The 14,753-nt window shown below is 37.0% G+C and overlaps 1 protein-coding gene across 2 annotated transcripts in view; it reads left to right on the forward strand.

The window, feature by feature from the left end:
• Positions 1-14,753, forward strand: part of AFG1L (AFG1 like ATPase) — a 240,805-nt gene that overhangs the window by 216,461 nt on the left and 9,591 nt on the right. Inside the window, exon 11 of one of the 2 annotated variants that reach the window (XM_001368423.3) lies at positions 7,576-7,716. The exons of the other annotated variant lie outside the window; for it this stretch is intronic. Coding sequence (XP_001368460.1) covers positions 7,576-7,716 — 141 coding nt within the window. The remainder of the gene's footprint in view (positions 1-7,575; positions 7,717-14,753) is intronic. 2 annotated transcript variants of the gene reach the window in all.

Consider the following 14,753-nt stretch of genomic DNA (forward strand, 5'->3'; position numbering starts at 1 on the left):
AGGGTCTTTTCATTCTGTTTCTAAAGGACAGGTTTATCTTAACTTTCACAAAGCATTTTTTTGTTTGCTAAAAGCTACTTCTCTTTAAGATAGAAGGTATTGTCATTGCCGTGTAAACAAAGCAAGATGCTGTTGTACTCTTGTTAAATGAAGAGCTATCAGTGCATCACTCCAAGAAACCTATAATGGAAACAGAAAAAAAGAGTAATCCTTAGAATTGCATCAACTACAGCAAGCTTGAAATAATAAGTATCCTACTTGAGCTGAGATGATGATGGCCCAATATGCATTAACCAAATAAAAACGAGAGAAGTTGATAGCTCTGTCCCCAAAGCTGAAGTAGATTAACTGGCTTATTGCAAGGCCAGAGGTAGCCTCACATTCCTGCTAATGCATTTCAAATCAGTGTGACATTGAGAAAATCCTGACTTCTGGCATCCTGGACATAATGACAGCAATCTACAGCTGCCCCACTTCACACCAATCCATTCAGGAGCAAGAAGGCAGAAAAGTAAACACTTTCTTCACGATGGGTTTTTTTTTAGAAATCAACTATACTATTTTCAGATCTGCTGTATACTATTGATAATTAAGGATAACAGATGCTCTTTGCAGACTCATTATAGTTTTAAAGTTCTTTAAGTTTTAATCAGATTTCTGTAGAAACAAAGAGGGTTTGAAACAATAGTAGAGAATGCACAAACCATCAAATAAGTGGATTGTAATTGTACCTGTTTAGAAAATTATTCAGATAACCAGCTACATCAAAGACTATTAAACTTTTTAATTGCTCAGGTAGGAGGATGAGGACTGTCATCATTATCATAAGAAAAATCTGCATCAGATAATACTATTTGAATTTTGAGATAGAATAACACACTCAAGGATACCACTAACTGAAGTGCCATTTAGTACTCAGAAAATCATCAAATACCTTAATTATTCATAGGACAGAATTGTGAATTCACAGTATTAATTATGGCTTCAGAAAGTGCCTTGTACTATGGTATGATTATATAATAAGATCAACTAGTGCATAATAGAAGTATGCATGCATTTGATTTTGTAATGGTAAAGTGCAGACAAGTAGGGGGATGTGTCCTCTTCATGTTTTTCTCAATTCTCCATAACCCACAGTACTAAGTGTTCAGTGGCTATCTAGTGAATATCAATTGATTTTTGGAAAGGGTTTAATGGTTCTGTATCTTGAAACAAGTTGGGCTAGTAGTTCTGTATTTTTAGTCATTTCACCCATTTGGGGTTTTCTTGGAGTGGTCTGCCATTTCCTTCTGAAGCTCATTTTACAGATGAGGAAAGTGAGCCAAAAAGGGATAAATGACTTGCCTAGTGTCACGCAGCTAGTAAGAGTCTGAGGCCAAATTTGAACTCGGGAAAATGAGTCTTTCTGACTCTTGGCCCAGCACTCTATCCACTGTGTCACCTGGCTGCCTTTTCTGTATTCTATATTATTATATTTTGCATAGATTGAGTTTATTCATGAGTTAAATCTGCCCCTTCAAGCATTTAACAACTGCTCATGTATGTTGAACCTTTGAAATTCAATATTGCTTAGGTGTGTACATGACCCAGAGAGATAAATGAATGAATAATGCATTTATTAAGCACTTACTATGTGCAGAGCATTATGCTAAGCTCAGAAGATACAAATAGAAAAGTAAGAGAGTCCCTACTCTCAAGAAGCTGTAGTATGGTGACACCACATATGGAAGGTTTCATCTATAAATCATATAGAAAAGGCCTCTGGTGCTTAGGGTACAGCTGCAACGTCAATGTTAATGTTTTAATGTCACTTCCACTGATAAAATCAATCATTTCTGATATTGAACCATTTGACAAGTGCCAAGAACTTGGATGGCAATAACTTTCCTTTTTGGGTCTTCAGTAGCTGTAGCTACAGCACCTTTGAGAGCACTTGCCAGGCTCTGTATACTCTATATCTCTATAACTGTTGCTAGGGTATTCCCAAAGCTCTTGGGCTCAGGATTCTTTTCTGTCTCCATTAATGCTTGAGGGGAGATGATGACCAAGACAGGAGTGGTGGTTTGGCTTGCCTGGCCCAGTTGGCCTCCTGTCCTTCCTTAGGATGCCTTGCTACATCCAGGCCAGCTTGTATTCTTTGTGTGTGACACACGTGACCCACTGATTGCACATCTAAGCTTTCATCCAGATGGCTAGGTCTTGTCAAACTTGTTCCTCTTGTTTCTGTTTTCCGTTGTTGGTATATTTAATGATTATTTGTAAATGGTATAGTTGTTTCAGGGAACAAGTTTACTTGTTTGGTAGAAGACCATTACTAGTGACAGCAAATTGATTCTAAAGTCAGATGTACCCTCATTATATCCCTAAGAAGTTAGGTAATATTTTTCCTAGGCCTCCATCATTGGGGAGAACCTCCCTTTCCCTTTTAAAGTCAGGATAAAATACTTAGGCATGTTTTTCTCTGATACTTTTGATGGGTTTCTCCATCACTGTTCTAAGGTGATCTAAATTAGGCTATAAAGAACTATTCTTAGCATTGTGTTAGAAAATGGTGCAGAAAGTCACAAATAGTGGAAAGGCTTTGATATTATCAAACTAGGTTTTAGAATGTTCTTTGTGAAGTCTGAACTACATGTAGGAAGCCTCAAACTGTCACTTCAACTTTGTCTCTGTTATGGTGATACAGAATTCTCCTTTCTCTTTGCTTAATCATAGCTAGCATTTATATTCTTTTTGGATTACAAGGTACTATACCTACATTATCTCCTTTTACCATCACCACCACCCAGCGAGTTGAATGCTCTAGGCATTAGGATCCCCATTTTACAGATGAGGGGAGAGAATAATCGATTAAGTCCATGGTCACATAGCTAGTAAATGTCCAGGGAGTCCTGTGACTCTCTTAACTCTATGTGTGGTCATCTTTTCCCCAAAGCAATTTGACACATGGTCAGTAAAAACCTGTGACCCTGCCAAGATGGAGTTAACACAAATGAGACATAGGTGATGAGAGGCAAAAACAAAATTTTAATTTTTAAAAGTTTGACCATTTTTATTTTTAAAGGTTCTTTTCTTTTTTTCTAAATTTAAGTTTATTTAATTAATTAGTTTAGAATATTTTTCCATGGTTATATGATTCATGTTCTTTCCCTTGCCTCCTCCCACCCCCTCCCATAGCCAACAAGCAATTCCACTGGGTTTTATATGTGTCATCGATTAAAACCTATTTCCATATTATTTGTATTTGCCCTAGGGTGATCATTTAGAGTCTACACATCCTCAATCGTATCCCCATCGACCCATGTGATCAAGCAGTTGTTTTTCTTCTGTGTTTCTACTCTCACAGTTCTTTCTGTGGATGTGTTATATGAAAAGTTAAGTTAAATGTGTGTAAGTTTGCAGACTGACAGCAAAGGGCTGAGTTCTGGAATTCTGGGGAGAGCAGCTGCTGTTGGAGAAAGTTAAATCTAGGGCTGTGGCTTTTTTCCTCTGGGTGGACCTGAGGAGAATTAGCTATGTGGCATGTGACTGCTTGTTCATCACATCTTACCTGCTGTTTGGATTATCCTGTACATGTTGACCTTTTGACACTTGCTGTGTTCTTGTATTGCTCTTGTGACAACTAACAGCTGATCATGAGACCATTGTTGGGCCCTGTCAGACTTGCACACAGATCCTTTTCCTTAGATTATCAAAGAGAGGTTTAGTATTAGTTTAGTTAAGTATAGTAATTTTGGGGTTATATAGTGAGTATAGGAATAGAGTAAGGAAACCACTCAGAAGTAATCTCTGTGGAGAGATTTGTAGATCTGGGAAGGTGTAGATATTTATTATTATAGTAAGGTATATCCAAATCCCTTCTAACCTGTCCTTATTATATTAAAAAACCTGTTATTTTATAACATAGGGTTCTGTGTATATGTATTATCTCAGGGTCTGGCTCTGCCTGCATGGACTTCAGTAGCCTTCCCAAACCAGGTTATTGGCCTAAATTAATAAATAAATAATATTTTATTATATATATAATAAAATAAATAAATCATAAATAAATAAATAAATCCCATCCCCTAAACCCAGTGGTTATTTCAGATGTGGATAGCATTCTTTCTCATAAGTGCCTCAGAATTGTCCTGGATCATTAAATTGCTGCTAGTAGAGAAGTTCATTACATTAGACTGTACCACAGTGTATCAGTCTCTGTGTACAATATTCTCCTGGCTCTGCTCCTTTCACTCTGCATCACTTCCTGGAGGTTGTTCCAGTCTCCATGGAATTCCTCCACTTTATTATTCCTTTTAGCACAATAGTATTCCATCACCAACATATACCACAATTTGTTCAGCCATTCCCCAATTGAAGGGCATCCCCTCATTTTCCAATTTTTTGCCACCACAAAAAGCATAGCTATGAATATTTTTGTACATGTCTTTCCATATTATCTCTTTGAGGTATAAACCCAGCAGTGCTATGGCTGGATCAAAGGGCAGACAGTCTTTTAGTGCCCTTTTGCATAATTCCAAATTGCCCTCCAAAATGGTTGGACCAAGTCACAACTCCACCAGCAGTGTATTAGTGTCCCAATTTTGCCACATCCCCTCCAACATTTATCACTTTCCTTTTCTGCCTTATTGGCCAATCTGCTAGGTATGAGGTGGTGCCTCAGAGTTATTTTGATTTGCATTTCTCTAGTCAGGAGGGATTTAGAATACTTTTTTATGTGATTATTGATAGTTTTTATTTTTTTCATCTGAGAACTTCCTATTTATAGCCCTTCACCTTATTACTATATTATTATATACCCCACTGACTATACTTCTTTTTCCCTCTCTGAGCCAGTTACAATGAGAGTAAAGTTTAAGCATTGCCCATCACCACCCTTATCCTTTCCTCTCTATAAAGTTTTTTCATGACTCTTTATGTTATATAATTTTCCCCATTCTATCTCTCTACTTCTGTATTCATTTTGTGGCAATATTTTAATATTGGTCAGAGAGGATTCTCATGGTGACATGGAGGTGCTCTGATTTATTCCTCCATCTTGGCTCCCTCCACCCTTTATCATTGTCCCCTCTTTTTATAGCAGAATAAACTAAAGATGGAGGTGGGGAGGTGGAGGAAGGGAGTAAGTGACTTGGTTATAACAGGAGTGAGATTTGAACCTAGGTCCTCTGGCTCCAAACCCATACACTTTAAACTCAGAAGAAAAAAATAAGAATAGTGATGTGAAGGGAAATTATAATTGACTTTAGGTATTTGAAGTAATTTCATTTAGAAATAGAATTAGACTTGTTCAGGTTGGCCTCAAAGGACAGAACTAAAAAAATTGGCTGGAAATTCCAAAAGATAGTATTTCAGTTAAATGTCAGGCGCATTAGAACAGTACAAACATACTGCTTTGGAGTTACTATGTTCTTTATCAGTTAGATAATGATGACTTATCAAAGCAGATTCTTGTTCAAGTATAGGTTAGAATAAATGAACTCTTGAAGTCTCTTCTAACTGACTCTGGTTACCTTCAGAATTTGAGCAGATATATAGGATGTATAGGTTGTTTACTATAGAATGGGGGTAAAATTAATTATTTCAGAGACAAACTTTTAGATTTAATGGGCAACATTTTTTTTAGTATTTTGATCAAATTTTATTACTATCTTTTGTTTTTATATCCCCTACGTTTTCTAATTTCTATATCCCCCATTCCACCAACCTGTTCTAGAATGCATAACATAACATGTTTTGCTCATAACAAAATTTTAAACACAGTTCAGCAAAACTAACCCAGTAGATTAAAATAGTAAGAAAATGTTTTACATGTTTCATACTCATAGGTCCCTACTGCTGATAAAAAAGGAAGTAAGCTCTAATTTGGAGTAATTTTAAGTCACTTAAGCACCTTGACTTTGAAAAGTTGGACATATTTCCTACCATATTTCTCTTTCCCTTTGCCTCCAGATACAAATGTGGGGTAACAGAGTTTGAATCACCACTTCTTCCCCAACTCCACAGCATTGCCCAGAACCTCAATCCACTGGAACCTCTTTCCTGGCGGCTTTCTTCTCCCACTACTCAGCTGCCACTCCCAGGGATTAGGAGCTCCAGGGTTCTCAGTCATGCTCTTTGGGATGTTCTGAGGTGAGGGCTTACTGAGCCCTTTTCAAGAACACTTTCCTCCTTTGGTGTTCACCAGCCACCCAGCTCTCACCTGTGGCTCCAAAAAGCTATAGTATGTGCAGCAGCCAGATTGAATCTCAAACCCATCAGTGAGTTGGGGGAGAGGGGAAAGATTATCTACCCCTTGTATGTGAAGATGGCAGAAGGAACACATGAGAGCAGTTGGTTCCAGTGGCCACGAAAATAGATGGCAGAAACAGGTGCAGTAGAGCACTCTGAATTTGGTGAGATATCAAAGATGCCAAGGTCATCTACTGCATCCCAAGCCATCACCTGTCGTCTTGACTTTTGCCTTGCCACTGGCCTTTCAGGACTCTGGAAGAGAGATTGAGGCTGATGGCTTTGTGTGACTCTGCCTCACTTAAATCCATTTTACGGGCAAGTCAAAAGATATCACAAGTTATGTCATTTTGTTCCTCTTCAAGTACAAAGGATAACCAAACAAGCTGAGACTGTAGCCTGGGGGATGAACTATATCCTCTCCTGGCAAGACTGTCCTGGTATTAACTATCCTTTACCTTCCCCCACCCCCTTGTCAATTTAATGGAATTTGCTCCAATCTCTAGAATTCCTAGTTCTATTTTCATTATACCTATATTAAGAAGTCACAAGCTGCTTTGGTCATTGATATTCTCCAGCATTTCTCACAGAGGTTAATAATTTACCACAATTTATTTGTATAATTAACAAAATGTATTTGCCTGTGACTTTTATCCTGAAACATTTTTCTATTCAAAATTATGCAGTGATGCTGGGTATGATATTAGATAATAATCATTATACTTATCTTGAAGTGGTAACTGAAATTTAGTTGTAGGAAGGAATTAAACAGAATGAGTTTAAATCTAGTCTAATTAAAGTAGATAGACAATGTGAATGGTGAAATGAAGTTACTAAACAGAGTCTTTGTTCTTCCAAGGCAGGCAAGCCTCCTGACTAGTGAATCTGGGAGGGTCATCATTAGAGACACTGTACTACTCCCTACCATATTTCTCTTTCCCTTTTCCTCTCTTTCACTATTGAGGCAATATAACACTATATTGAGAATGTGTTTTTAATAAAAGATCTGATCGTGTTTTAAATTAAAAGTTAGATAAGTGTATCCCACTGAGATTCTAATGTTACAGAAGTCAGAGATAATCTCCAGTTCATTTATAGGTCCCAGACCAACCAGATTGAATTACCCAGAATTGAAACAGGCATTGAAAATATAACTTTGTAGATCAACATTTATATAATTAATTTTGCATTTTAAAGCTATTAAAATCTTAGGTGTAGAAACATGAATAAAAAAGAGAAAAATAATCTGAATGACTTTCTCTCATGGAACAATTTCCAGAGGAAGTAAGTTATGTTCATTTAATTTATTTTAATTTTTAAAACATTTAATTTTTTTAATTGCAGCCTCTTGGAGCCAGTGACTATTTGGAACTATCAAAGAATTATGATACAGTTCTTTTACGAAACATACCTCAATTTACACTGGCTAACCGGTCCCAAGCACGACGATTCATAACTCTTATTGACAACTTTTATGAATTTAAGGTGAGCAGAAAAACAAATTTTCTCCCAACTTGGTATGTTAAAACTTGAATCCGTAAACCCCATAATTAACCTCCTCAGTGTGCCAGAGGGTAAATGATCTTGCAGGCTACCTGATGTGCCCTGTGTAAATAATATATAACATGGCCATCTGACTAATGCCTGATAGCCTCAATCTTCCTGCCCATGTAAGAACATTATAAGGGATTTTATCTTTTGTATCATTGGTTCATTCAGCAAAAATTTAGTTCGGCAAATGCCTTGGTCTCCTTGGTGGAAAATGATCCCATTAACACAGTTATAGAGTCCCAGTGAAATGGCTTGTGGCATTCCATGCGGTTTTAAACAAACAGAAAGCTAAATGATTGATTACACACCTGGGCTATTTTACCAGTGTTTGCATGCCTCGCAGAGGCCTCAGCACAGTAATTAAGCACAAATTTGAAGGGGTTTTAACCCATCTGTAGAACCATCAACAAGTCAGCAAGGGATGAGGTAGCAGCCAGTGGTAGCCTGAGACATCTGGCTGTGTATTGTGACTATGAAAAGAACTTACCTTGACTCCTTCTAGGTGGGGAAAAGAAAAAAAATGTTGAAAGTATGACAAAAGGGGAATCATGCCTCTAAGGAAGGGGTTCTGACCTGCTCTTTTGAATATTTTGATAACTTATTGCAATATAATTGCTTTCCTTTGCACTTTGTTTTATGTATTTAAAGCATTATTCTGAGAAAGAATCCTTAGGGTTCACCAGACTGCCAGAAAGGTCCCTAATACAAGAAAGATTAAGAATATCTGCCCTGAGGAAAGATAAAAGGTACCAGAATTTTAACCTCAGGGAAGAGAGAGAGTGAGGGAAAAGTATGCCCCTAGTGATGGGGGCTGACAGTGGGCAGTGAGAGGTAGTAATAGGAACAAGACTCATACTCTGAAACCTTGCACATCTCAACAGTTAGCCCTAGTTAAACATCAAACACAAAACCTGTAGTTACCCATTCTGTGTCCTGGATCTGTAATATTCTATCCTGGGTATCAGCTTTGGGCCAAATCTGTTTTGTTAATTATTTATATTGTTTTATATTTAGTTTAGAGCTGTAAGATAGAATTAATTATCTGTAGTGGTAACAACATGCCTCATCCCCTCCCCATATTCTCATTCCAGGAGTATAGGGAAACTTCTCCCATGTTGATAAATGATAGCATGAACAATGAGGAGCAAGGGACCTGTGCACTGCAGACTCTGGCATTTCAGAAGGATCTCCCAAACTTGCATATACTTCTTATTTCCTATGACATACGTGTCAACCTCCAAAACACACCTCCCCTTGAATTTGGCCAGGCCCATTTTCCAGGGATCTGGGGAGAGGTGAAAATTTCTCTGGAATGGGAGATGAGTAGTCCCCAGACCCTAATAAATATGCCAAGCCTGATCCCCAGACCATGGAAGCTGCTGCTCTACAGAGGAGTTGCTACTCAACACCTGTAGCTGCTACTCTACAGTTGGAGCTGCTGCTCCTTCACCTGCAGAGAGGCTACTCACCTGTGGGCTTGTCCATCAGCTCTAAGGCTATCTGATTAGCCCCTAAACTATTCCACCAGCTACTAGGCTCTATACCACCTTAAACTTCTTCTTCAAATGAAATTATTTTCTTACTTCTGGACTGAACAGCATTTGAGTTTCTCATTCTTGGGGCAAGACCCTGCTACAGGGTGTTTCTCCCACCATGATATGAAGAACCTGTTTCTTCTATAAGACATAATGAAAAAGGAAATGACTAATGTGCCTGTTGCCACAATGCCCAGGCACCAGCATGATAATGACCTGCCATCCTCTGGGGGTTTATTGTTCCTAATTATTTCCTGGCCTTTATCATTAGGAATAAGGGTATTCAAGTCAAGAACTGAGCCCAGTCATGCTAACAATCCTTTCATTTGTCTACTTAGTTCCCAATAAACTGAACCACTGCATCCCATTACACCCTTTCCCTGAACTTGATGCAATAAATCCTCACCTTTATGATTCAGGAGATAAGACCTGGGTCACAAATCCAGAAAAGCTCCTATACCAGAAGTAATCATTCCATTTTTCTCTTTCTCTGTCTCTAGAAATGAGTTGTTGCTCTTCTCTGGTGCTTTTCCTATAAAGTTTAGAGCCCAAAGGTTTGTCCTACAAATTTTATTGGAGTGTAGGGTATTAGGATTAAATAGATTTAGAGAACAAAATAAATCCTGCAATATACAGCAAGATATAACTCTGCTAACTACCAGATGCCTTGAAAGTATCAGGCTGAGGCTTTTCCTTCTACAACTCACAGGGGAAAATTTAAATGAGGAAAGTAGTTTGTGAAAGTAGCTTCCGAAAGGCCTCTTTATAATTTAAATATGACCCCCCCCAAAGATTCTAATAGGAGTACACCACCTATGGGGCTTCCCCCTCAACTCCTACCTATGCTTGGGTCCCTAGAGGGCAGCTACTCCCTTTGTTTTAGGGAAAATCCTGTGGGTCTATACTCATAATACTAAAACTTAGAAGCCCCCACTAGTATGTTTCTTATTAGCCATTAGTCTTCAGGCACAATTAGCTCTTAGCAAAGGCATTTACTAATATGGTACAGTAAGAGCAATTGCTATAAACCTTTGCTTTTATAAACTCGATCAAACTCACCCCCAAAGATACATAGTGTCCATTGGGAAGAGTGGGCTCAAATTTAGATTACAACAGTTCTGAGGGTCTTGCAGAGTATTAAAATGTTTTGAGTCACCTTCTATTTTTGCTGTTGCCAGTACTTTTCACTCTTGAAAGTCCACTGTAGTAAAGGAAGGTGAAGGAAGTAAGGGTGTGAAGAAAGTAAGATTCAAGATAAGACTCAATTTTTAAAAATTGATGCTTCAGGAGAGCCATGTATACTAGGAGATCACCAATAGATTTTTAAGAGTGAAAACATTATCAAACTTTTATATTTTCATGGTATAAGATGGTATGCCAAAAAAGAAAAGGGGGGAGGGGAGGAGAAGATGGCACTAAGAGAAACTTGAAGGAATAAGATGAATAGGATAATCTATATCACATAAAGAGGCACATGGGAAGGGGAGGGGAATAATACTATTATAAGAAGGAGAGGAAGAGAGTGCTAATAGGTAATACTTAAACCATATTCTCAGTGAAATCAATTGTAAGAAGGGAAAACCGGGGGTGGGGGGCAGGGAGTACAAAAAGGGAGGGAAAAAGAGTGGGGGAGGGAACTTAACAGACCCCCCCAAAATAAGAAGGGAACAAAAAGGGAGGGGGCGTAAAGGGAAGCACAATAAGGGTGGGTATTAGGGGGACTGATTAAAAGCAAACCACTTCTTTAATAGCATATAGAGAAAGAAGAAAGGGCAGAACCAGGAGAGGATATCAAAATGTTGGGGAATACACAAGTGACAGTCATAACTTTGAATGTGAATGGGATAAACTCACCCATAAAACAAAAGCAAATAGAGTGGATTAGAAACCAAAATCCTGCCATATATTATCTACAAGAAACACACATGAGGAAGGTAGACACTCACAGGGTTAGAATTAAAGGTTGGAGCAAAATCTATTGGGCCTCAACTGAGGAAAAGAAGGCGGGAGTTGTAATCATGATATCTGACAAAGCCAAAGTAAAAATAGGTCTGATTAAAAGAGATAGGAAAGGTAATTACAATTTTACAAAATTACAATTACAATTACAAGTTACAATAAAAGGCAGTATAGACAATGATGAAATATCAGTACTGTGTCAAGGAAGCTCATCCTCTCCCCCTTCCTGAGTAATTTTACCTGTCTATCAAATATTCCTGACATATCACAGTTGCACCAGGGTTGCGTAGGTTTATGCCAGGATTGCGTTGGTGTACGTTCTAGACGTCAATAAAAGTTAAGTTTTGGGGAGAATCGGCAGGGGGGGACCGACAAGAAGACCATGGGAGAAGCATGGGGAGAAGAGACAGAGCAGGCAGGTGAGGGGGAGTAGGAAGATATAGGCCAGCTAGTTACCACATGGTCAGGTTACTTAGGAATGATTATCTACCCTTCCTAATAAACTTTATTTGGAATATATCTCTGTGTAGAAAGAAATATTATTATTTTTAATTATTACAGTACTCAACATGTATTCGCCAAATGGTAGAGCATCCAGATTTCTAAAGGAGAAACTAGTGGAGTTGAAGGAGGAAATAGATCATAAAACTATACTAGTGGGAGACCTGAACTTTCCTCTATCAAATCTAGATAAATCAAACCAAAAAATAAATAAGAAAGAGGTAAGAGAAAAATTAGAGTTAGTAGATACATGGAGAAAAATACATAGGGACAAAAAGGAATACACCTTCTTTTCAGGATAACCTGGTACATTCACAAAGATTGACCATGTACCAGGGCATAAAAACATGGCAAATGTGCAAAAAAAAGCAGAAATAATAAATGCAACCTTTTCAGATCATAATGTAATAAAAATAACAATTAGTAAGGTACATGGAGAGCCAAATAAAAAATTAATTGGAAATTAAATAATATGATCCTCCAAAATCAGTTAAAGAACAAATCACAGAAACAATAATTTCATTGAAGAAAATGAAAATGATGAGACATCCTTTGTAAATCTATGGGATGCAGCCAAAGCAGTACTCAGAGGGAAATTTATATCCTTGAGTTCATATATTAACAAATTAGGGAAGGCAGAGGTCAATGAATTTAACATGCAAATCAAAAAACTTGAAAGTAAACAAATTAAAAATCCCCAGATAAAAATTAAATTAGAGATAAAAAATTAAAGGAGAAATTAATAGAACTGAAAGTGAAAGAACTATTGCATTAATAAATAAGACTAGAAGTTGGTATTTTGAAAAAACAAATAAAATAGACAAAGTACTTGATCAATCTAATTTAAAAAAAAAAGAAAGAATAAAACCAAATTCACAGTATCCAAAATGAAAAGGGAGACCTTACCTCTAATGAAGGGGAAATTAAGGCAATTATTAAAAACTATTTTGCCCAATTACATAGCAACAAATAAGGCAATCTAGGTCATATGGATGAATATTTACAAAAATGTAAATTGCTTATATTAACAGAAGAAGAAATAGAATTCTTAAATAATCCCATATCAGAAAAAGAAATTGAACAAGCCATCAAAGAACTCCCTAAGAAAAAATCCCCAGGGTCTGATGGATTCACAAGTGAATTCTATCAAACATTCAAAGAACAACTAATCCCAATACTACACAATCTATTTGGCATAATAAGCAAAGGGGTTCTACCAAATTCCTTTTATGATACAAATATGATACTTATTCCAAACCAGGCATGTCAAAAACAGAGAAAGAAAACTATAGACCAATCTCCTTAATGAACCTAAATGCAAAAATCTTAAACAGAATACTAGCAAAAAGACTCTAGCAAGTGATCACGAGGGTTATTCATTATGACCAGGTGAGATTTATACCAGGAGTGCAAAGATGGTTCAATATTAAGAAAACATCCACATGATTGACCATATCAATAAGAAAACCAACAAAAACCACATGATTATCTCAACAGATGCAGAAAAGCCTTTGACAAAATGCAACATTCATTCCTTTTGAAAACACTAGAAAGTATAGGAATAGAAGGGCCTTTCCTAAAACAAGTAAACAGTATATATCTAAAATAAATAAACAGTATATACCTAAAACCATCAGTAAACATCATCTGCAATAGGGATAAATTAGAAGCATTCCCAATAAGATCAGGAGTGAAACAAGGATGTCCATTATCATCTTTATTGTTGTACTAGAAACACTAGCAGTAGCAATTAGAGAAGAAAAAGAAATTGAAGGTATTAAAATTGGCAATGAGGAGACCAAGCTATCACTCTTTGTAGATGATATGATGGTCTACTTAAAAAATCCTAGAGAATCAACTAAAAAACTTGTCGAAATAATCCAACAACTTTAGCAAAGTTGCAGGATACAAAATAAACCCATATAAGTCATCAGCATTTCTATAGATTTCCAACACATCCTGGCAGCAAGAGTTAGAAAGAGAAATTCTATTTATAATCACTCTAGACCAGTGGTTCTCAACCTCTCAATTTGTAGCAATGAGAATACATAATGCATATCAGGTATTTACATTCCAAATCATAACTGTAGCAAAATTACAGTTTTGAAGTAGCCACCAAAATAATTTTTTGGTTTGGGGTCACTGCAACATGAGGAACTGTATTGTGGGGTCATGGCATTACAAAGGTTGAGAACCACTGCTCTAGACAATACAAAGTACTTGGGAATCTATCTGCCAAGACAAACACAGGAACTATATGAACACAACTACAAAACACTTTCCACACAATTAAAACTAGATCTAAACAATTGGAAAAACATTGATTACTCACGGATAGGATGAGTTAACATAATAAAAATGACCATCCTACCCAAACTAATTTACTTATTTAGTGCCATACCCATTGAACTACTGAGAAACTTTTTTACTGAATTAGAAAAAACCATAACAAAGTTCATTTGGAAGAACAAAGGATCAAGGATATCCAGGGAAATAATGAAAAAAATACAGTTCCAGATCTTGCAGTTCCAGATCTCAAACTACATTATAAAGCAGTGGTCATCGAAACAATTTGGTACTGGCTCAGAGACAGAAAGGAGGATCAGTGGAATAGACTTGGGGTAAGTGACCTCAGCAAGACAGTCTATGACAAACCCAAAGATCCCAGCTTTTGTGACAAAAATCCACTATTTGACAAAAACTGCTGGGAAAACTGGAAGACAGTGTGGGAGAGATTAGGTCTGGATCAACACCTCACACCCTACACCAAAATAAACTCAGAATGGGTGAATGACTTGAATACAAAGAAGGAAACTATAAGCAAATTAAGTGAACAAAGAATAGTATACATGTCAGACCTTTGGTAAGGGAAAGACTTTAAAACCAAGCAAGACATAGAAAGAGTCACAAAATGTAAAATAAATAATTTTGATTACATCAAATTAAAAAGATTTTGTACAAATAAAACCAATGTAA

The sequence above is a fragment of the Monodelphis domestica genome, chromosome 2 (genome assembly GCF_027887165.1).
Source record: "Monodelphis domestica isolate mMonDom1 chromosome 2, mMonDom1.pri, whole genome shotgun sequence".
NCBI lineage: Eukaryota > Metazoa > Chordata > Mammalia > Didelphimorphia > Didelphidae > Monodelphis > Monodelphis domestica.